A 23,852-nucleotide genomic window follows, 5' to 3' on the forward strand; every position below is an offset into this window, starting at 1 on the left:
TATTTATTATGAATAAAGCATCAGTTCAGAGAGAAAGTTTACCTCTTCCCACTTCTTTTTGTCCAGATGATGAAGCTAAAAGTTGTTTTGAAAAGCCAGCAAAGTGATACAGAACATTTAAGCAGTGACCGGATCTTCTTTTTTAGCTGCACATTATCTCTGTGCAATATCACTTTTTAATGCACACCCAGCAGCCAATCAGAATCAAGTATTCACCTGGACCATAGTAAAAAATGTTTTATTTTGTTCATTCATTTATTTACCAGGGACAGTGCACATTAAAAGCATTGCCACAATGCACCAGAATTAGCCCAAAGGCTATTTTTCATCTGCAGTCCCTGGACAGGTGTTAAAATCATCAACTGTTTTCTCTGTCTTAAACTTTTTGGGCTATTGCAATGTATACTCTTGTGTGACTTATATATGTTATTTTTTCTTCTTTACTATGTATTTTTTTTGGCTCCTCTGACTTAGACTGTAGTTTAACTTATACACCTGAAAATATGGAAGCTAATTCACCATAACCAATATTGAGCAACATTTGATCACTATAACTTGATAAACCCAGGTCCAGTTCCTATAATATAACTCCTACTATAACTAACCTAAAATCATGTAATTCAACCCTATGGTAATTCATTTGGTTTTACTAACTGTGTTTTGCATTATAATTTTTACAGTGACTTAATTCTAATAAATTTAGGTAAATATTGTTATTTGTACTTTTTCTAATGTCTGTCCATTTTTTTTCAACGCTAGTTGTTTTAGGTGGTATAAAGGTACATGCTAAAAGATTGTGGTATCATTAGGTAAATGTGAAACGTTCCTTAGGTAACAGAAATTTTAGGTTACATCCAAAGAATCTGATACATTTTCTCATTGTTAAACTTTTTTTTGTTTTACATTATGATTAATTAGTGACGTCCCAAAAATGCTTAAACAGGTCTAACATTTTTGAGTTGTCCATTGGTGAGAATTTCCCTTTAAAAAAACTAAACGGATCAATGTTACCTTTTTGAATTTCCCTTATTTTTTGTGTTGACCTAACTGCATAACCTGCATCAACTCAAATTTCCTGAAGGAAAGCGTTGGAAATGTGAGCAGAGCAGACCTTTAGTGAAGCTTGTGTCCCAAAGGTGTTAGGTTGTATTAAATGCTGTGGGAGGTTTAGTAGACAAAAAAAAGACATATTTACAGAAGAAATCGAACTCTTTGTTTCACTGACCTTGATTTAAACCACTTTCAGTTTGACTCAGAAGTGTGTGTGTGTGTGTGTCTGTTTACATGAACTTGTGAGGACTAATAGCAAAATTGCACTCGCAAAATCAGGACTTTCATGCCTGCGGGGACATTTCCTAGTTTACAGTGTAAAGGTCTATGGCGGACTGTTAGGGCCAACATAAAGTAAAAAAATTAAACAGCGTAGAGTTGTAAAATTCTGAGAAAAAGGTAACAAAAAATTGTTGTAAAACCTTGAAAGAAGTTGTACAATTATGAATAAAATGTCAGTGTATAGAAATAAAGTCATAAATTTGTGCTTGAAAGGGTCATACAAGGAAAACATTATGCTTTATGAAAATATAATGTTATATGCAGCTTTTAATTTTTTTCAGCAACAACAACCAAATGTTTAATTCGCAGTTCAGGGAAATAGGGTGAATATTACACTGCTAATCAGCCCAACGATTTGTTTTTTTGTAAATGTAAAACTTTCATTTCATGGAATAACAACTTTGCTATTATGCAAAGAGAGTCAGAAAAAACATTTCCGTTCTAAACTAAAAACAATGCAAATGTTAATGTGTGTTTAAATTATTTGAATAACAAATCAAAAAATGAGAAAGTTTATAGTAAAATAACTGTATCCTTTTAGGATAGACACAATTGCGGCTCAATAAAAGAGAAACAAAATATTGTCAAAATGAGTCAAAATTAGACAGGTAGACCTGACATCTTTCCTGACATCTTTCAAAATCCGTCAAAAAATGTCAGGAAATATGTCAAGCATGTGAAAACACCACCTGTGTCTGATTGCAGAGGAACCAAGGGGTTGATAGATGTTATTTGGGACTCACAATCTGACTGGAAGTGTATGGCACTAAATCTAATTTAACATGATTTGCCTGTTAGTGTTTTACTTACTTGTAATGTCCGTCTGGGCTGGAATGCCATTTTCATTCACGGGTGCTGTTCAAACAGAATCAGACCAGTAAGTTTAGATGTTATTAAACCACAGGAAAACATGGCAATAATTATTTTAATGTGATTATCATCATACTTAATTTTGTTTTGCGCATTGCTTTCACAATTCCCTTTCTTTGGGTGTTGTTTATCTTTTTTTTTCTCATTTTTATGCCAAATTTTGTTACCAGCAATTAATTTATTTATTTATTTTTAGAAATGAAGGACTTTCTTAGATCTCAGTTTATTTTTCTTACTATTGTTAATTTGAAAATTCTGTTTAAATTTTGCTATAAAATGAATTTACTATAGTTAATGTAATATTTGTATGTTCTAGAGTCTGAGTTTATTTTCAAAAAGTATATTGTGTTTTATGTGTTACAAAGTAAAACGTGATTTTTAAAACTATTATTCCAAAGAAACTTGATGTTTTGTTTATTTAGGTTTTGTGTACATATTTACAGAAATTTGACTCCCAAACATATTCTACAGATTTATCACAACATTATGAATTGTGGAAACACACAAACCTGCAGAAACTGCCTGGAAGGCGAGCAAAAGCACAACGACTGCCGATGGTCCCATCGTGGCTGTTGTAGTCTGTAAAAGGATGAGAGGATGGAATAAAAGGAGCATTCGTCTCTATGAGGCTGTACGGGTTGTAGTTCTTAAAAAAAGTGACTCACCGTCTTTTCTGGCAGGTTTTGCCGTCACAGTACTCAGGCTGAACTAGAGTGGGGGCTGCTTTTACTGCAGCTGTGGGAGGAGGATGTTTTGAACAAAACTGTAAATAGAAATATGCAGCTCATCAGGTTTTGTAAAAAAAAAAAAAAGGGTGGGATTATAGAAGATTTCTCTTCAACCCACACTTTTCCAAGCACACTATTTTGTTTTAGTTTTTAGAGGAGCACTCAAACTTAATTAGTGTGAACAATTTTGCATTATTTTTTCAATTTGATTTTACATTGCATTCTCTGCTGCATCCTGATTGGCTGTAAACCGTTGTTAACCAATCCCCTTTGTGTCATGTCTGCTGTACATAATCCATTCAGGTCACCACGTTTATAAAAATCTTCAATCTTGATCAGATCCTTGTTTTTATTCTCTAATCTTGGACTTTAATCACAGGTTATATTTCGAATGGAAGTTTCACGATAAATGAAGGACCACTGTAAGAAAATAACAGCATTTTATTTATTTACTGGAGCCTTTCCAGAAACTGTAACTGGGCCTGTGTCAGCATGTTTGCTGAAAATGACATGAGGGGTGTCCAAACGTTTTTGCAAAGAGGACCAGATTCAGTGAGGTGGAAATGTGCGCCAACCATTCGGCCTGACATTCCTTGAACTATTTCAGTAACACTACGCTGTGAACCCGAACAGTACAACGAGCTCAAACGTTTTAAAATCATAAACCTCAAAAGTAGCAACCAAGTCAAGTCCGTTTAAAACCTATAAGCCGATTCAACTTTGACTTCCGTTATGTCTTTATTGGACTAAAACATTTTTGGTAAATGAAACCTTGGAAAACTTATAAGTAAAGAGACGTAGTTACGTCGTATTGTAAGCACGTGAACGTGAACGTACTGAGAAAAGTCTTCAAGATGGCGGAGGTCTGAAGCACCTGTAGCGATGATGTCCTCCACACGTTTCTAATATCTTCGAATAATGTCCTGAATTCAACAATTAGAATGAAATGTTTTTTCCATTTGAATTTGTTGAGATGTTTTGCAGTATCATGTCATTAGAGCAATATTGTACGTGGTAAATGAAGTTGTTGGAGTAAAGGTGAGGTTTTACGCTTACCGAGTTGGTTGACGCACATTTTAAGTTGGTAAACCGCTACCTTTGATTAAGAGAGGCGGCAGTGGCAGTCACATACTAGTCAGTGGGAATTGCTACTATAGTCAGTGTTTTACTTCTTTTCACCATAAACTCTGTGATTTGGTAATAACGTTTTCTCGTAACCTTATGAATGCATGTGGGCTGAGCTAGCTGCCTTACGCTAACTAACATGTGTTCTAGTATCTCCTTTAGTAAACTAGTAAAGTGAGTTCAAAAAATAAGAGTGTCCACCGAGCTGAGGTAAGTTTTTTAATTGTAATTTAACAACATGGTTGCAATATTTAAGACAAGTGGGCAGCTGTAGAAAAACAAATCAAGCTATCTTAATGTATTAATGTTATGCAACAGTTATGACTTTGTCCTGAATTGGGCTCGGATTGAGAAAGTAATAACTGTATCGTATTGTTTGCTTAATACTCAAAAATGGTATTTGGCACATTGTGATTTGTGTTTCATAATATAAAGTATTTTAAAATAAGTGTTTTGTCTCCAGTTTGTTCTTATGAAAACAAATCCTCTGAAATATGTAACTCTAGCAAATGCACATGTTTAAAGATATATTAATATGTATCATACTGTAGATTGCATATGGTAGACAGAGTATTGAGACCAAAGAAAAATATAGCTGATTAAATGTCTGCCCCATAAACGTATGTAAATGAGATGTATTGAAATAGCTGTACAATTTAAAGTTAAAATGAAAGAATAGATGAACTGAACGGAGCCAGACCACAGGAGTCTGCAGTCATCTGAAATATATTTGCCATATTATGGATGTCTCTGTGCAGCAAGAGAAGACCTCCTTGTCTCAATGAGACAGGAAAGTTTCAGAATGAGGAGGCTCATTCTGAAACTACTATTTGAACTGAAACTAGATCAAATGTAAGAATGTACGTTTTTGGCCCTCCTCTGAAATGTTATGTGGCAGCATTCCTAAAGAGAACATCACGGTAAACTTTTCAACACTGGAATTAAACAACACTCTTTTACCAAATTATAGAAATAACTCAAATATACATACAACTAAATGACAATTTTCATTTAAAATATAATTAATGTTTCAAACTCAGTTTTTCCTGTTTCTCTTTATTCTATTTCCATTTCACATCCCATCTGTCTCATTTTATGCTTTGTTATGTTGTGTGTGACTGTGTGTGGGGGGAATTATATTCGGTTCATTGGTATGGAAAATGTTTTTAATGTGAAGCACTATGAGCTACATTTGTTGGAAAAGTGCTCTATTAGTAAAGTTTTAATTAGATTAGATTAGATATGCATCATCGGAAATTATTTCCGACACACAATTTATTATCCCTTGTGTTATCCTAGCCACTTCAACGTTGGGAGTTGGGTCATCTAGACCCACTAGACAGTGCTCTGAACCTTTTTTCTTCAATGATTTGTGATCTTCACTGGTGTCCATGGATTACATGAAATCTTTCCACCTTTATCCACCTTTGTCATGGTAGGGAGAACACCTCAATGGAAGGGGGGGGGGGGGTCATCTAAGATAGCACAAGGGTTAAAGAAACAATTTATGATCTTTTTAAAGTGAACCACGTCGACCTCATCTCGCCTTCTCCAGCAACACTAACACTTTTAAACATTTTTACTTTTAGAATTTCTTGGTTTTGGCTCCAATAGCTAAGACACACTGAACACAGTGAGACTGTAAATCTGTAAAGTGAGGCAAATACTGTGTTTACAGCATCCACTCATTATTTTTGTAATAAGTTATTGTGAATAGAGTAGGAACTACTGAAGGCCAGAGCTGGAGGACCTCAGAAGAACCAAGACCATAGAAACCTTTATGAGCCAAATAAACGATTCTTAAAATCAATCCTGAAACACAGGGAAGCAATGGAGCAATTCTGAAACTGGTGTAACGTGTTCCGCCGCTGATCTTCGTCAGAACTTGTGCCACAGAGTTTTGTAATTGTTGCAGGCCTACAAAAAAATGTTTTGGGTAAACGAGAGAGCAAGGCGTAACAATAAAATCGAACCCACTAAAAATGAAAGCATCAGTACCTCTGTGGTGGAAAAAGAGAGGAATGGGGAAGGGCACATACCTTAAATGCAATTCATTGATAAAAGAAGGCCCAAGACTATAGAAAACCTTTATTAACCTTTAAAATCATTTTACAACCAATCCTGACAAGCACAGGAAGCCAATGCAATGATTTTAAAATGTTTACCCGTGCTCCTAGCCCTCGTCAGAACTCGGGCCGCAGGCTGTTAAGGTAACGATATTGTTTTAAAGTTGAATTTTTCACGACGGAAGACGTGCAGTTCTTTATTAACATATTTAAAGGTCTCTCTGCCTAAAGGTACAGAACATGTGAACACCGCGTCAGTCCTCTAACAAACCCTTCCCATGAACAGTCTTGGTCTGAACTTTGTGTGGATACCCCCTGGGTGCACTGAGCTGCAGTCTGCACAGACGAGTCAGTCAAGAATGACATGGCTCATTCTGAAACTTTCCTGTCCCAATGAGACACCAGATCAAATGTAAGAATGTACATTTTTGTCCCTCCTCTGAAATGTTATGTGGCAGCATTCCTAAAGGGAACATCACGGTAAACCTTTCAACACTGGAATTAAACAACATTCTTTTACCCAATTATAGGAATAACTGTAATATACATGAAACTAAATGACAATTTTCATTTAAACTATGATTCAAACATAGATTCTGCTTGGACTCTGTGTGTGGGGGTGTTTGGATATATGTTTGGTGTCCTGGAGAGATAACGTGCAACAACATTTGTCTCCAGACCGATGCTGTTCTGCAGATCTGGAGGATTGTACAGAGAGTTACCATCGTGTTAGACGACTGCTGGGACATTTATGGCGTTCATGACTATGGTCGGGTTCCAGAATGTATGAGGAAAGGTTTCAATCATTAGTCATATTAGCAAGCCCTTTTTTTTTTAATTGTGGGATTTGGAGTCTGCCATGGTTGAAACTCCCAACAACAAAACGAATGCAGTGGTCTTCTGCAGGGTCTTCTCGCTGGCCGACCTGTATTAGAAATATTTGACTGAAACGTGGACACCTGAGGACCAAAGGGGAAGCCAAAAAAGGTTTTCAGTCCTGAATGCTGCTTCACATTCCTCTAAATGTTCAACAGGTGTCTGTTTATCTTTCTATGTCAAAGAATAATTGTTGTTGGAGGCATTTGTGACATTTTTACAGTGAACCCTGAGGACCATGTTGACCTTGTCATATTGCTCAGCTGGCCTTCTTCAGCAATGCTGACGCCCATCATTCCTCACATCTGTGCTCCTGCTCCTGTCCCCAACCGTGCACCTCGTCTGGCGCCCCCAGCCGTCCCCCAACTCCATCTGGATGAAGCCCGACTGCTGGACTATTCAAACATGTGGTTGTAGATTTAGATAAGCTAATTCTTCTCTAAGAGTTCTGGTACATCGCCTGTCCATCCTGAGAGAGGATCCCTCCTCCATGTGGGCTTCTTCTTTTTTGTTCCGCAATCATTTTTTTTTCTCCAGGCGTTTTTCCTGACTAAGGAGGAGGGCCTAAGGGCAGGGATGTTTAAATTAGTCTGTTTAGTTTAGCTTAGCAATTACCTCTTGAATTCTATGACTTCATGCTATTTATGACTACAATGGGCTTATAAATTACCAGTGAGAAAACCCAATGAGACGACTATTGTTGTATTATTGGGTATATAAATAAAATTGAATTGAATTGAATCTTTGCTAATGAATGATGAACTACCCTTTGCTCTTCATAAGTTTTATTGGCAAGAAGGTGACATTCTTTCTTTCCAGCAGGTTGTGTCATTGTTATGGAGCTGTTCTATGCTGCGTTTGAGAACAACTGCCCCATAACAAGGACACAACCTGCTGGAGAGGAACGAGTGTGTGAGCATGACATCAGGAAAGAGTTCCTGAGGGTGAATATAGGTAAGCAGCTGGGCCGATGGAATTCCTGGACATGTCCTGAAAGGATGTGCTGCCCATCTAGAACAAGCTGAGGGTTATGTTGGTAAAACTGGTTAGGGGTGGGGTTTGGGGGAATAAATGTGATCCTGGTTTCAGATTGTCATGTTTTACAAAGCTTTGTTTTTTGTAAAGTGCTTTGAGCTGCCTTATGGAATGATAAGCAGTCTTACAGATAAAGTCATATTTTGATTTCATATGATAATTGTCTTAATGTGTAATTTTTGACCTTCTGTTAAAATGTCATTCAATTCCTGGTTGTAGTTTTTGCATGAAGTTTTCTTCCCTTAAACAATCAATTCCCTCTTTAATACTACACTGTTTTTTTCCTTTGCAGATTAAAGAGTCACTAGAGCCAGACATCAGCAGCACCTCTGTTGGCGTTCTGACAATTGTCAATGAGAACAGTACAGTTCAGTGCATTTCTGTCCGCTCAGTGCAGCAGTTGTGGAAGATGAGCTGTGGTAGGCGACATTCCTGAATGGGTAATATTTTAAGTGTTAATGTTTGTAGGGAAAAGGCAGCCAAAGAAAAGACAAATAAAACGTTTTATGTGGGAAAAGTTTAAGAAAAGCCTGATACACAAGTTTTGTTTTTCTTAAGAAATTTTAAAATGCTATTTATTTTAAATAAAGTTTTATAAGGAAAAATAAATGTTGATGTACATTTGCTTGTTTTTAAAGGCTGATGCACTTTTTGTTTGACACAAATTGTGCAGGGTTTCACATTGTACTACAACAAGTTTTTCAAATGCACTTGTGCCGGTGGTTTAAAAATAAAGTTGCAATTGCAATTCTGCCTCAGGTTTTCTTTTGTAAGAATGACTCTGACTAAGAAGAGGTAATGAGACTTAGTTTAGACATCAAAAGACTCATTTAGAGTTGAGATAAAGTATTTTAGTTAATTAAGTAATGTATTAAAGTTCATTAAAATCAAAATATGCTATTTCAGTGAAGTAAGAAACTATTAGTTATAAAAGTTATAGTTTACATTTAGTTGAATTGCTTTATTTTATTCAACTCAAACATTCTAAGTTCTGATTAACGTAAAATTAAGTCAATTAATAAAGTAATATAACTTAAAAATTACTATGTAATCAGTCTCCTCTCCTCACTTTACATTTCTGCCCATAGATCAAATACATCTAAATACATTTTTACCAAAATACCTGTGCGTTTGTCAAATTTACAACCCATTTATTCCCAGTTAGCTTGCTGTTTTTAGCAGGTCTCATCTGGTAGAGCCTCTTTATGCCGAAAAAAAGAACAAATCAAGAAATATACGTACAGTTTTTAGAAAGTTTTGGGGGCCACATATTCATGATTTTATGACAGGAGCTTGCGGTCAAAGTTGAACAAGGGACGGCCTTTGGACATGCCAAGTTTCCAGTATGGGGGAGGGCATTTGAATGTTTTTAGTAAGGATGAAAAAAGCCTTATTTGGTACAAATGAGCAACACAACGACCACACAGACTTTTCTGAACTTTTATTGTTGTTATGGTTTAGAAACAGTCCCAGTGCTTCAGTTGAGCACTGAGTAACATTGAATATCTTATTTTGTTTAGTCCTTTCTGTGTTCTTGTGTTGATGATACTTTGGTTATTTATTCATTGGGTATTTATTTACTTTCACTTACAGTTGAAAGAGGGATGGTGTAAACTGTCAAAGTAATGAAAATCTCACCCCAGGGTTTTGCTTTCACAGCTCTATTCCAAGACATGAAGGAGTTGCTGTCAGAGAATTATGTAATTATTAATTTCTTCTCCAGAATCAATTTTCAAATGGTTGGCTTCTCCATGATTGACAGCGGATGCCATCCATGAGTCACCACCAAATCTGAGTCCCTGATTGGCCAACTGGTTGTGTAACTTTCAACAACCGTTCAATGGTCACTCGTTTTGTACTTGGAGCCTGAAAACAGTTGTAGAAACTTGGATTGCAAAGTATGAATGCAAGAGTTTAAACATGGAATCCCGAAATGCGCACATACACACATTTACTTTGTATTGAAAGTGGTTGCTTGAACGTGCATTGCCGAGGCCGGTATGAACGTAGCTGATTTTAAAAGTGTATCTAGTCTTCAATGCTACTTTCACATCAATGAATCGACCAATTGCTAAGTAAAAATAAAACTAGCAGCCGAGGAGTTAGTGTGAGCACAAAAGAAGATCATTACAATCTCATAAATACTTGTTCTTTGCGGCCTTCAGAGCTCGTCACGAGGTGAAACCCTGGATGCCTGCATGTTTGCAGCATCATTGATGTTCCTGGCTGCCCTGATCGCAGATTTCATGGATGTCTCGATCCAGCCGTGAGGGAAAGCTGTGTGTTCTCCTGCAAAGTGCACATTACCGTAGCTCTGGAAGAGCTCGGCCGAATACTCCAAGTGCTGGTAGGGAGTGAACAACGTGAAGGCCCCTAAACTGTACGGATCCATGCTCCACCTCTTCACCACCACTCCTGTGCAGAGAGACCTGACGTTGGCGTCGGGGTGGATGTGTTCCAGATCCCTCAGGGCCATGTCTTTAAGTTCCTCATCACTTGCACCATGAAAGAGAAGGGAGTCATCGGACCAGGTGTAGGAGGCGAGAAGGACCCCGATGCTGTCGTTTTTAGGAAAGCTGTGGGTGGGGTAATAAATGTAACGGGAGGGTCTGTCTGTGATGCTCTTGCCTCCACGGATGCCATCGTCGAGCCAGAACTTGCGGCTGAAGGTCAGGATGATTTTGGTGGAGCTGGCATAGTGGGCTGCACGCATGGCTTCCATCTTGGAGGGGGACAAAGGAGGGTCAAACTCCATGAAGAGGGTGGCTCTGGCCGTTGGTGTCACCAGGACGACGTCAGCATCCAGATACTCCAAACAGTCACTGCGATTCCTGGAAAACCACACCGTCACGCCTTTGTTCGCGTGATCAATTCTTTTGACCTTGGAATTCAGGAACAGTGTGCTGTGAAGATTGCTCAGAAACGCTGTGGCGAGGACATCCGTCCCTCCGCTTATTTCATCGTAGCTATAAAACAGAGAAGAAAAAAAAGTTAAAAAAAAGACAAACCCAATCCAAGGAAGGTTTTATAAATGGAAAAAAAGGAAATTTCTGAAAAAAATAAAACACACAACAGCTGAACGTGAAAAGGTTTAAGTACTAAATACAGATTAAAATTAGTTTAAAATTCATTTAATTATGACATTGAAGAACCTATGGTGTATTTGCCATAAAGGTAAACTATTTTGATGGTTTGGCACCAGCTATATGAACAGAATGCAGATGGAAACGATAGATAAAAGACTGAAACCTGAAAATAACTTTTTTCTTGGTGAAGAAAATATGAAAGACAATGATATGCTGGATTTGGTTTAACAAAATGGAAAACTGTTTCTCTCTCTCTGTACATACATATGTATGTATATATATATATATATATATATATATATATACATATATATATATATACACAAATATACATGATGTATACATGAATCTATATTAATGATGAACACACACAAAAAAGGACAAATAGATGGATTAACTGTAGACCAATTGTTAAAATACATTAAATGCACAAACAGGCAGATTGGCTAAAAGTCAACAAAGCTTGCATACACGACAGCTGGAAGATATCTGTCAACCCATTTTTAGCTGACAAAAATAGAAGCAGTTCCTCACTGAGAAACAAAAGTAAGAACAGAAAAGTAAGAAGCAGTTTATCAACAAAAATTCTTAGTGGAGAGACGTTTTGCGTAAATGTCAGCTGATCGTACGTGGTGGTGTCGCTGACGTCACTCTCGAGGTAGATCATTTCAGTCAGAGCAAAATGCAGGAGACTCTGCTCATTCAGAAGGTCAGCGATCATCTGCACGGCCTCCGTACTCAGACCACCTTCCATCTTTAGATACTCCTACAACAATGGACTTTGTTATTCAGTTTACATTTTAAATGATCGATGAATTCTGAGGTCTTCCCTACAGCTCACCTTCACAGAGTAGTGGTCATACTTCTTAAGCATCGCCTCACAGCCATTAGCCTCCACTTCATCCTTGACCTGCAGAAAGGATCGTTCTGTGTCAGCAGCAGAAAAGCAGTCCTGCTAGGATCACTTCATAGGGACGACTGGAACTGACCTTCTGCAGAGCCATGTTCAGTAGTTCAGACGCTGACTTCCCCCTCTCACTTCTGGACACGTTATACTGCAGGATGTCGGGGTTGCTCTTCACGGCGTACGTTCTATTCCGATTCCCACGGATCAGGTAGAAAGTGTTAATGTCATCCATGATGAAATGCTGCAACTTGACCCCGAGGTCTTGGATGAACTGCCGAATGATGCTGCCAAAGATAAGGGGGGCAGCTTTACATCGGTGAACCAAAAACAATCTGGTTGGGTTGATTAGTTTCTTGGTTTTGTCTTGTTTAATGTAAGAATTACTTGAGTCTTATACTACGTCCACATCAGGCATGTGAACGTGCTGAATGCGGGTTCTTGAACTTGTTCCTTGCCTACGTGTTCACTGGACTGCCAATACTTTATTCTAGCACGTTCTTACAGTTGGAAGATGTTTAAAGTGAAATATTGAAGAGGAGCAAATGTGATGAAAATTTTGCTCAAGGCTCTCTCTTTCACAGCTTTTTTCCAATATATGAAAGACTTGGTGTCGTATAATTCTAGTTGAACACAACCCTCACTTACTAATTTATCCTCCATGATCAATTTTCAAACAGTTGTCTCTTCCATTAATTGTTTAATATTGACCCATACACCAAATCTGAGAACCTGATTGGTCAAAGCTCAACTGGTTGTGTAGCGATGCATGATTGAGGGAATTTTGAATGCTGAAGTCCAAAACGCGCATATTTGCCAGTTTACATCGACTTTCCACTGGAAGTAGTTGCTTGAACCCGTGTTTCTAAGCTTTCTAAGCTCTGTGTGAACATGGCGTTAGTCCCAACTGCGCTTACAGGTGGAGACAGGCTGTCTGTGGATGAGAAATAGGCAAACCTAAACAGAGGTGGCCCACACAAAATATCACAAGGCTCACAACTTGGGGAACCTGTACAGAGAAAATTTTACTACTGGCATGCTGCGGGGGACAGGTCATAGTGAACACTAGGACAAGGAAGGGGTAGGTAGGTGTGACAGGAGTGGCACTTACATATCGCTTGCACAAAAGGTGCGCACTGTATTTATGCACAGTCAGTAAGAAGCGAGTACTTCCCCTTTACTATTGACTAGAGTGTGGCACAAGGATATCACCAGTATGTTGTGTGTGTAACATTTCAGAGACTTACAGATGATAATTGGGGATCCTCATTGCTCCAAGGTCAGCATACCAGCCCTCGGTCTTATTCCTGTAGGTCTCCACTCTGCCTCCAACGCGACCGCTGGCCTCGATGATGGTCACCTGTCAGAGGCAGCAGCACACTTCCTACATGTCTTTGAACTTAAATAGGGCTGTCAACGGTGAGTCACGGGGTAGAAAGACGACCTTCTGACATCTTCCTGTGCTGTGCCAGCTGGTCTGTTAGAGCATGCATTGGTGTGTTATCTAACTTGTACGATCAGCAGCAACTCTGACAGCAGCCATTCTTTAACGTGAAACTGAAATGTTAATGCATGTTGGGGCAGGCTTGCGTGGTTATCCAGGTCTTCTCCTTTACATACCAGAGTGTATACGAGGAAAAGACGAGGCACGCAGCTGAACAGGGAAATTTCGCAGCTCAACATGTTTGTTGGGCTAATCAGAGCATTGAATGGTTCAATCATGAGCTAGAGATCCATAAAGGATCATAGTACCTTATGTCCTGCGTCTTCTAGTAACTTGGCAGCTGTCAGTCCAGCCATGCCGGCACCAACGATGGCGATGTGTTGGGGCTTGCTGGTGTGTGGAAGGCCATGCTTTGCTATATCCAGCAGTTCTTGGTAGTCTGTGTCATTCAGACAGTCAGACAGCTTCTCCTTCAGGCTGAGAGCCGTGGAACCGTGAGGAAGACCCAGCATCAGCACTGCAGCAGCAGCTATAGGAACAGAAAGCAGGGATAGAAAACACATAAAAGACTTCAACTTAACTATCAGTGTCTGATCAGTAATATGTCTCTGAAGATCATCGTGGTGAATGTGTTCAAGCAAAGGCAGTTATGTAAATTTGGACCAAACAGACTTTCTATGTCAAGGCATAGTTCTGTAGTTTTTTCAAGTTGTTTGGATCTTTTTAGTCTTTAGAAAATAATGGACTAGACCAATGGGGTTGTTCCCTATTTTGAGTCCGACTGCCTTTTTTTTAGGTTTTCTGTTCAGGATTTCCTGCACAGAAATAACAAGCAGACGTTGTTTTTATTATGTTGTAAGAAGAGGAAGTACAGGAATGGATGAGCTGGAAAAGCAGAAGCAGGGAAACCTCTTTCATTAATAAAACATCATCTGACCCAATGATCATCACTGGGTCAGAAGAAAGTATGAGTGTCATTATGAAAGATTTCACTCCTGAATGATGTACTATCATACAGCTGCACGTGACTCATCATAAACCAGAATGACGTACTAGAAATAAATTCCAATATTGGTTAAAAAAAGGGAAAGTTCCAAAGATTTAACCTTTTTGTTATTGTGTCAATCTTTTTTACATGATTTACTTTAATATGTGTAAAATAAGCATGTTGAATTTATGAAAAAAGAGAAAAAATTGGATGACAAACACTTACCTAAAATAAACTTCCACACCTTGACACCCATGCTGATTGAGTCCTCTCGCCTTAAGTTCAGATGATGCTAGAAAAAAGCAAATTTTATATTAAAATAGAGTAACTAGTTTTTAAACACCTATCTTGAGCTTCTTTAAAATATAGAAATGAAATGATTTAAAATGTGATATTGATGCATCAAAACTAAGTTTACTATAAAAAAATTAGTATAAAATATTTTTAATTATTTATTTATTGTTAAAAAAAAAGATTATTCTCTGAATCAGAAATATCAAACAAATGTAGAGAAGACTAGATGAAATGGTAGATTCCTACTTTCTGAGGATCTTCACTCCCAGACTACGATGCCGTTGAAACCTCAGCTATTAAAGGTCCAGCCGTGACGCAAAAAACAACTTTTTTTCTATCACCTGACACTCCCCCCCCCAGAAATGTGGGCTTTACCTCAACGACAAAAAAAAAAAACTGCAATGTTGTGCTTCTTTTTTTGCTTTTGGTTTTGTTTTTTTTAGATGTTGCAATAAGCCAACCACACAAAGATCTCATGATCAGAAACTGAAATGTTGAACTTGTAGTTCAAGCCCTTTCACTGTGATATCTATCAGGAAAATGCGGTTTCCAAGATCATGATGGAGATACATCAAATATTTTTACTTTCATTTCTGTTAAGTTTAAGGCCACACATCACAGTAAGAAAACAGAAGCCCGACAGTTATAACGGGCATCAAAAGGCCGAAAGCTCTGGGAAATGTGAGTTCGTTCAAAGCCTCGACAGAGTCAGCAGTCTGAGTTGGAGCCAATACAAAACATTTTTAAATGTATTTTGATTTTACCTAAAATGATCCCAGTTCATGAGACCTGCAACCATATGAAACAACTAAACGACCACAGTTGAAAAGTCTTTTATTTCTGTTGATGAATAGAGATAAACCTCAATATTCTGTTGCGGAGATGTTAAGTTCAAAACAGACGGCAATAATTTACCTTTCTGTACATTAAAAAATACAGAACTTCAGAACAGCCTAATCCATAAAGATAAAAAATGGAATTTAGATTGATTATCAAAAGTGTTGATACTCACTAGCCATTCTTAACCTTGCACTCTAAATTAAAGAATCAACAGAAAATTCATTTATTTTAAACTTTTTAAAAATATAAATAGGCCATAAAGTATTTTCAGGGTGTCCGCAGATCTTTTCATGCATGTACCACTGCTGTATAACTTTTATGACTTAAACAGTGCATATATCATGTTAAAATTACGTAACTGATCCACAACTCACGAATGAATCATACGTCTGAACGTGATTCATTCTGGAAACATCTGCAATCATTTTCTCACTTTTTCACGTATATTCACGTATGACCAAAATGCATCTAGTTTTCCCTCACAGAACATTGGCACTGTCTGCTATGCCGTTCCGTATAAATGCTTCTGGAAACATCTATGTTGTTCTCGTACAACATGGGAAAAGTCAGATTTGTTGCATGGAATAACTACTTTAAACGATTATAATACCTTTAGAGATCAACTTATTAGCAGAAAGATGATAGAAAATTAGGCTGCCTGTTTTTTTGGAGATGAACTATCAAACACACCCATATTTACAGACTGTGAATAGATTATTTAAAAAAAAACATACTAATAATTAATACCAGTAATTAGTGGCATAAAAATTGGTTAAAAATTCACATTGTGTTTACATTTATGCCAATCCTATTTATTATACAGCAAAATAAATTTGTTCAAGCAAATAAACAAAAAATGTTTGTTAAGTGTTTATTTTGGGACAAGATTTCCTCAACTATTGTTGCACCAACGAGTTTGACCCCTGTGCCCACTAAGAACAAAAACTATTGATCCTGCACCAACAAAGGTTTATTGAACATCTTAGATGTTATGAGTGTAAATCCTTTTAACATTTATTAAAAGCTTTAATTAACTTTCAACATTCAAACTGCATTGTGGTTCAGAATAAAACCTTCCTGGGTTCTGGTCTGAACCGTGCAGAACTTCATTGTTGATGTTCACAGCTGCCCTGATGGCAGATTTCATGGCCGTCTCAATCCAGGCGTGAGGGAAGGCGGTGTGTTCCCCTGCAAAGTGGATCCTGCCTTCGCTCCTGAACAGTTCTTTGGAGTACTCGATGTGCTGGTAGGGGGTGAACAAAGCGAAAGCCCCCATGCTGTAAGGGTCGCTGCTCCACCTCTTGACGATCACACCAGTACACAGCGACCGGACCCGTTCACCGTGAATCTGTGCCAAATCTCTCAGAACCAGCTCTTTGAGGTCTTCATCGCTGGCCCCCAAAAACAGAAGAGAGTCATCAGACCAAGTGTAGGAGGCCAGGAGGACTCCAATGGTCTGGTTTTGGGGAAAACTGTGGCTGGGGTAGTAGATAAAGCGGGAGGGCCGGTCAGTGATGCTCTTTCCACCATGGATCCCCTCTGATTCCCAAAACTTCTCCCTGAAGGTGAGAAAGATTTTGGTGGCGCTGTCATAGTGGACCGACCTCATGACCTCCATCTTTCGGATGGACAGAGGAGGTTTAAAGTCAATGAAAAGAGCGGCTTTGGTGGTAGTCGTGACCAGGACCAAGTCAGCCTGAATCTGTCTGAATGAGGACTCGTTTACCGTCTTATACTCTACAATCACTCCTCCATCTGACTGACTTATGCGGACAACTTTAGAGTTCAGGTGAAGAGTTGAATCGAGAACATTAAGAAAAGCTCTGGGAAGATGATCCGACCCACCAGTCACCTCGTAGTACCTGAAGAAAGAAAGAAGAAAAGGTGATCAAGACTCGGGCCATCACGTTGAGAAAGTCAGTGCTTGTTTCTACATGACAGCAGGTAAGCCGTACATGCTATTGTCACTGATGTCAGTTTGGTCATAGATCATCTCTGTCAGTGCCGTGTGCATGAGGCTCTGCTCATTCAGAAGATCCCCGATCATTCTGACGGCTTCTGAACTCAGACCTCCAACCTCTTTCAGATACTCCTAGAAATAGAACATGTGGGCATCTTGAAACGTCACGATATAGGTATCAGCATTCTTTTTCCTGTATAGGACATACCTTCACAGAGTAATGGTCATATTTCTTGAATGCAGCCTGGCAGCCCTCTGCTTTTACTTCGGATTTTATCTGCATAAGAAGGAAAACTGTTCATTTGTGGAGGTCTTACACAGTTTGTTTCTGTTCAGAAAAATATCACCAGTATCGCTGTTTGAATTTTTGGACTTTCTCCCCTGAGACCTCTGATAGACTCTGGATTCAGTCAGAAGGTTTGGAGTCCATCTCTAGACGAAGGCCAAAATGTGCAGTCAACAGCAGAAAATGGACCAAAGGAAAAGTTGGATCAGCAGAAGCTGAAACGGACTTGCCAATCAAAACTGAACTGTGCTACCCAAATGTGGAACAAAAACCAAACTGACTAGATTCAGCTTCTTGCAGTCTGGTAACCCAACCACAGTGAAGTCTGTATGAGAATTCTTTATAACTTCAACATACCAAGGATGAAATCCTGTTTCCCATGAGAGACAACCAGTCTGGTTTTTTTTGTACAGCTTTTATTTTGATAAGCAAATTTTGAGTGAAGGCCAACCGTCTCCACCATTGGTTACTTTTAGGCTTTTTTTCTAGTTTAACATTATTGTTTATACGTCACACAAACTAAAACCAACAGCCATTTTTAAAACCTGATCAGTGTCAGAGACGTTTAAAATGGACTCCACCAGATGGTTTTTGTATTAAATTCTTAAAGACCTTATTTTAACTAACCATAACCAAGAAGTACTTCAATGAGCAGAACAGAGGAATGACTGCTGTCAGGTTTGAGTGAAGATTGATCCATTTTTGATGTAATAGATGCCATCCACTGTTAAATTAATATAGAAGTAGAGTAAACAAAACTATTGCGGTGAACTACCAGGTCCCGCCCATCAACACACGGCGCTAGGTGACGTTGATGTATTCACAGCGTACTAACCAAACGGCGCATGGTCATCCAAAGATCACAGATCTGGAAATGTGTGTTTCTGTGAAATATTTGTAAAATGCTATTGAAATATTTGAATACTTATTGCTAGATAATGTTGTTTATAAATATTTACTGTTGCTGTATGCCAAATATATTGGTTCACTATTTACCAGGTTTAAATGGATGTACTTGTTCTTATATGAGTTTAAAGTTGTTTTCACCTGGAAATGTGGTCATTAAATGGATGGAAAGCATCTATAGAACCTGATCTTTGAGTGAAGCCTATAGCCGTTGGTTGCGTGACCCATCCCTTTTGTTCAAGAGTTGGAAGCTACACGCATCACTTGATACTCAACATAAGCTACTCCACCAAGGATAATAGTAGAATCAGAACAGCAAATTCAAGCAGAGGGAAACTGCATTTCTCTTATGGACATATGGTGATGTCTGTGGAAGAAGTCAGAGGAAAACTTCAAAAGGGCTTTTACTGCAGTCCATGAGGCAGAGCTGAAAGCAGGAAATAACCCTGAACTGAGCAGTAGCAAGCTGAAGTAGAGAAAATTATGAAGAGGTGTGAATGGAAATGAAAGGGGCAGTAAAGACCACATAGAAAGCAACATTCGCTGGAATCACTGGGACCCACCTGATGAACAAAAAGTAGGTGGTAAACTAATTTAGACACAAAGCAGCAAAAACGCTAAAACTGCAATGGAATAAAGGAGGCCCTGAGTGCAACACTTAATAACATAAATTTAGTATCGCCACAAATTGCATAAAGAGCTACAGTAATTCATAGAGCGTGAGTTATTTTGCTGTCCCCGGTGACATGGCTGGTGTTAAAGAGTTAATTATTTTCCTATCTCAAATGTTCTATAAAAAAAACTATGGAATTCGAAAAATGCCGAAAGGAAAAAGGTAAATGGTCAATCTTGTTTTGAACTGACATTTACATTTACATTTCTGGAGAAGAACAAAGATTCTTAAACTGTAAAATGGGTATCTGACAAATGCGATCGTTGACTTTGCAGGATTACTGCATGTAGTCAGCAGTCATTAACACAACCAAGTCTGAATGAGGTTTACGACAATTCCACCACTCAATCATGAGTAAATGGTTCCATAATCTGCAGTAGATACATGTCACGCTGCACAAAACAGTTTAGAAAATCTTCTACGCTGATGACAGTCAGGTTTACATTGAAGAGCAGTTACAACATTTCCTGATTCTCACCTTTTCCAAAGCCTGTTGCAGCAGTTCATCAGCTGACTTGCCCTTCTCGCTGGGTTGCACCTTGTACCCGAGGAGACTGGCATTTCCTTTAACTGCATAAGTTCTTTTCTTTACTCCATTTACCAAGTAGTAGGTGTTGGGGTCATCCATGACAAATGTATTCATCTTCACACCCAACTTTGTGGCAACCCAGAGCACAATCCTGTTGACAGAACAGGAAGAAGCAAAAATAACTTATTTTTTCAGTTTTGGGGCGAGAAACTGATAAAAACTTGATTTCTATTTTTTCACACATTTGTTTAATCAATGTGAATAATGTCATTCTGACACATTTGCTTCAGAATCCACTAGAATTAAGTGAATTGTGATACAGTAGTTCAAAGAACATCTGTTATTTTGCTGTCACCAGCCACAGCTCCAGTGTTTAGCGGGTAAAATTTTGATTGGGTTTGTTATCTAGCTTCAGTTTTAATCGTTAACTTCAGTGTTTTTGATGTTAACATACTGGTGAAAACTAGGGATCCTCATGGCTCCAAGTTCAGCAAACCAGCCCTCTTCCGTGTTCCTGTGGGTTTCCACTCGACCTCCAACACGATTATTGGCCTCTAAAATGGTCACCTGATGGTTCAGACAGAAAAGCAAAACCGCACATCAGCACTTTTGCGTTATCAGAAAATAAAATGCTGTTAAAGGGAAAGAATTGATTTTCGAACATCATTGTTTTCAGTACAAACCAATTCTCTTTAGGACTTTCATGCAGACTCGTGGGATGTATTTCTTTTCCCACTGTACATTAGATCTTTGGTGTCCTGAACCATCCAAACCTTTCAAGGCCTTATGAGGCCGCAACAATTGACGTTTGTGGTATTGGATGAGAGGATGTCTTCATTGAGCATGACTAAGAATTAAACTGAGTCTAAAATCTGGATGTATATTTTGTGTGGATTGGTCGTTAGGTCAACTTGTGCAGGAGTCTCCCTGCTCAAACCTGGTGTCCGGCATCCTGCAACAACATGGCCGCCGTCAGTCCAGCCATGCCAGCTCCAACGATGACCACATGGTGAGGGGCGGTGATGTTTGGAAGGCCCTCCTGAACAGTCTGCAGCAGCACGTCATAGTCTGTGTCCTCCAGACAGTCGGTCAGATTCTCCTTCAGACTCTCAGCGGAGCTGCTGCTGTGCAGAGCGAGCAGCAGCACACAAGAAACATCTGCAATCAACACATCACCACAAAGCAAACCAACCAGTCATGCGTGGTGTTTTCACTTTTGAAGTTAGGGCAGCTTTTGTGATGGCACAGTCAAAGAGGACATCACTGTCCATTCCATGCTACTGCATGGTATGAATCCCGAAAAAAGGAGAAGTTCTAACTTGAATAGAAACTGTCACATGTTTTCCTGAAAAGAGTGAAAGAGAAATGTGGTTCAAATCCGGCCCTCAAAAAGCAGAAGCCAAATATTTCATGTGGTTTAAAGAATTGTAGAGGAAGGAAGAACTGAAAACTGCAGCTCTTACTACTTTATTCATATATAGTAAAAACCCTGTAAAACACAGGAACACAAGAGCACAATAATTTAAAAAAATGATGACAAGGGGGTTAATTCAATTAGTTTATCACTTAGTGTGTCAAAAGATTCACAACCCCTGTAGTTTCAGTAATACATGTCCAACACAAGAGGCCTTCAGCTCTTATCTGTTTGCTCAGCTGTTAAACAGGACAAGTAGAAAAAAAGTACCTTTTAGAATTTAAAATACTCACATAGTTTCACCTCCAGGAGATTCATGACAACTTTGTCTTGTTTTTTGACAAAAAACACAAAAAAATGTTTTTAATTCATGATGACCTAAAAAATGTAATTTAACTTCAGATTAACACATACAATGTCTTTACATAAAAAAAAGGTTTTGATAAAAACAAATTTGCAACTTACTATAAGGATAAAATCAGTTTTTGGAGTAGAAAATGGTCGACGAGGCGCCTGAAGAGAAACTGGAGGAAAGACTCAACTTCTGCTGGAATTCCTTCCTCCCTTGACGAGCTTTGCTGTTGCCACAGTCTGGATTTTTTTTGCTTCATCAGATTTGATTCTCCTTTGTGGCTTTAGTCATCACATGATCCAATACGTTTTTTCAGTTCAATCTAAATAAACCTGAAATCTGCATTAATTCTAGTCGATGTAAGAACGTCTCAAACGTTGTTTTCCTTTAACAAAAGTCTTTCATCTCATCTATTTATTCTTTAACGCACGACTCTGACTACACTTTATCTACTTTAAAATGGTCCCCACTGGTCTTTTCAATATGGTTCTGCCATTTTTTTAGCTAAAATCCAAAAACCTGTGTCGTTTCCTAGGACATATTTTCTGCAGAGCGGCAGGAGTTCGTCAGACATTTGTTGTGGGCGGGACTGTTGGCGCAAAAGTAGCTCTACTTTGAAATCCCAGCCTTTGTTTGTTTTCACTCCTGATCGCTTTCAGCCCTCACAACTTTAACCTAACATTAGCGGTGCAACAGAAATAGCAGCAACATCAGATCCATCCATCCGTCCAGTTCTGATCCAGATTCCAGCTCAGAAGAGGAAAACAAAGACGTTCATGGATCTGTTTGTCTGATCTAAACGGTGTGGAGCAGGAAGACTTTGGCCCCGCTTTGTCTTCAGAGTGCACCTTTTAACAAAGAGGTTTCTGCCATGCCCTGTCCTGTGCTTCGTTTCTCATTCACTCTGCCTCCACTCACCTGTTCCGGTTAAGTGCTCGTTCACGCCAGCTGCACTCACGGTACTCAGGACCTTTACATTTGCTTGTTTTCCGCCAGTACCTTGATCCAGTTGACGTTCCAGCTGTTTCCAGCTCACGTCTTCTAGTTTTTTACGTTTACGCCCTTTTTCTGACTCTGGTTAAGAGCTTCTGCCATCCCTTTGGAAGTTTCCTGCCTGTGTTTCTTCTCCTCCTCTTCTTCCGCCTTATTGGAGACAGTGGAGGTTCTGGATTTCTCGCCTCATTAAACCGCTGGGAGACGCTGCTCTACCTCGTTCATCTTTACTCACTGGAATTCCAGCCCCCACCTCTTCAGCCTTGATCTGGTGACGTCCTCCACTCTGCACTGCGACTCGCCGGGATTATTCCAGCCGCTGCTGCTTCAGAAAATGTCCAGCATAAGTGATTCTTTTTCACCACAGACTTGGTAGCAAGATTACTATTAACTTTTGCTCTTCTGACTTTCAGACTCACCTGTGCTCCTGGCAGCAGACCAACTTCCTCCGTTCCTTAAATATGCACTGCGTCTGACTAGGAAAGCATCTCTTGTCATCTTTACAAATCTAATTTTAAAGTTTGTGCAACCATACCTCATGTTTTTGTAAATGAAATTAAAGCACAGGGTCACAGGTGACCCACATGGAAGCACTATTCCCTCACAACAAGAGGCCCTGGTTGTGTGGTATTTGCACGTTCTCCTTGTCTTCTCTGACTTACATGTACAGTCTAAAAACATGCTTCAATGGTTAATTGGTGACTCTAAACTGTCTACGTGTGGATGTGGGAGCGTGTGAACCTGTGATGAACTGGCAAACCAGCCAGAGTTTACTCTGCCTATGCCCAGGAGTGGCTGGGATAGGCTCCAGCAGCCCTGAGGGATTAAGTGTTTGTAGAAAATGGATAGATAAATGGACACATGATTTGGTTTTTACCATTTTTTTTTTAAAGGAGATAGACGTGACTCTCTACATCTGGATGTTTGCACTGTGACATTTCCCAGCAACAGAGTCATCACCCAGAAGCATCAGGAGCTGGAAGCTTGAGGAATCAGCTGCTGTTCATACTCATACTTGCACAAGATTAAAGCACTAAAGCTAATTTAGATCTGAAAGCCTCAGTTGACACATGACTCCTTCAGTGCACGTAAAGCAGAAGTGCAGACAAAAGACTCAAATGGAGAGAAAGATTTCACAAACTTCATCATTT

General features: G+C 39.0%; 2 protein-coding genes across 2 annotated transcripts; both read right to left on the bottom strand.

Moving 5' to 3' along the window:
• Positions 1-9,458: 9,458 nt before the first annotated feature.
• Positions 9,459-15,041, bottom strand: LOC105356325 (L-amino-acid oxidase-like). Its single transcript, XM_023948876.1, has 8 exons — positions 14,995-15,041; positions 14,680-14,746; positions 13,775-13,995; positions 13,270-13,382; positions 12,108-12,309; positions 11,960-12,028; positions 11,748-11,884; positions 9,459-10,998 (listed from the first exon to the last, which is right to left on the bottom strand). The coding sequence occupies exons 2-8, from the start codon at positions 14,708-14,710 to the stop codon at positions 10,194-10,196; spliced, it is 1,578 nt and encodes a 525-aa protein (XP_023804644.1). The 5' UTR covers positions 14,711-14,746; positions 14,995-15,041; the 3' UTR covers positions 9,459-10,193.
• Positions 15,042-16,445: 1,404 nt separating this feature from the next.
• On the bottom strand, positions 16,446-22,365 carry LOC101163441 (L-amino-acid oxidase-like). The gene is made up of 8 exons (XM_020711446.2): positions 21,822-22,365; positions 21,650-21,685; positions 20,880-21,100; positions 20,397-20,509; positions 19,892-20,093; positions 17,757-17,825; positions 17,544-17,680; positions 16,446-17,450 (listed from the first exon to the last, which is right to left on the bottom strand). The coding sequence occupies exons 2-8, from the start codon at positions 21,672-21,674 to the stop codon at positions 16,619-16,621; spliced, it is 1,599 nt and encodes a 532-aa protein (XP_020567105.2). The 5' UTR covers positions 21,675-21,685; positions 21,822-22,365; the 3' UTR covers positions 16,446-16,618.
• Positions 22,366-23,852: the final 1,487 nt, after the last annotated feature.

The sequence above is a fragment of the Oryzias latipes genome, chromosome 18, assembly GCF_002234675.1.
Source record: "Oryzias latipes chromosome 18, ASM223467v1".
Lineage (NCBI taxonomy): Eukaryota > Metazoa > Chordata > Actinopteri > Beloniformes > Adrianichthyidae > Oryzias > Oryzias latipes.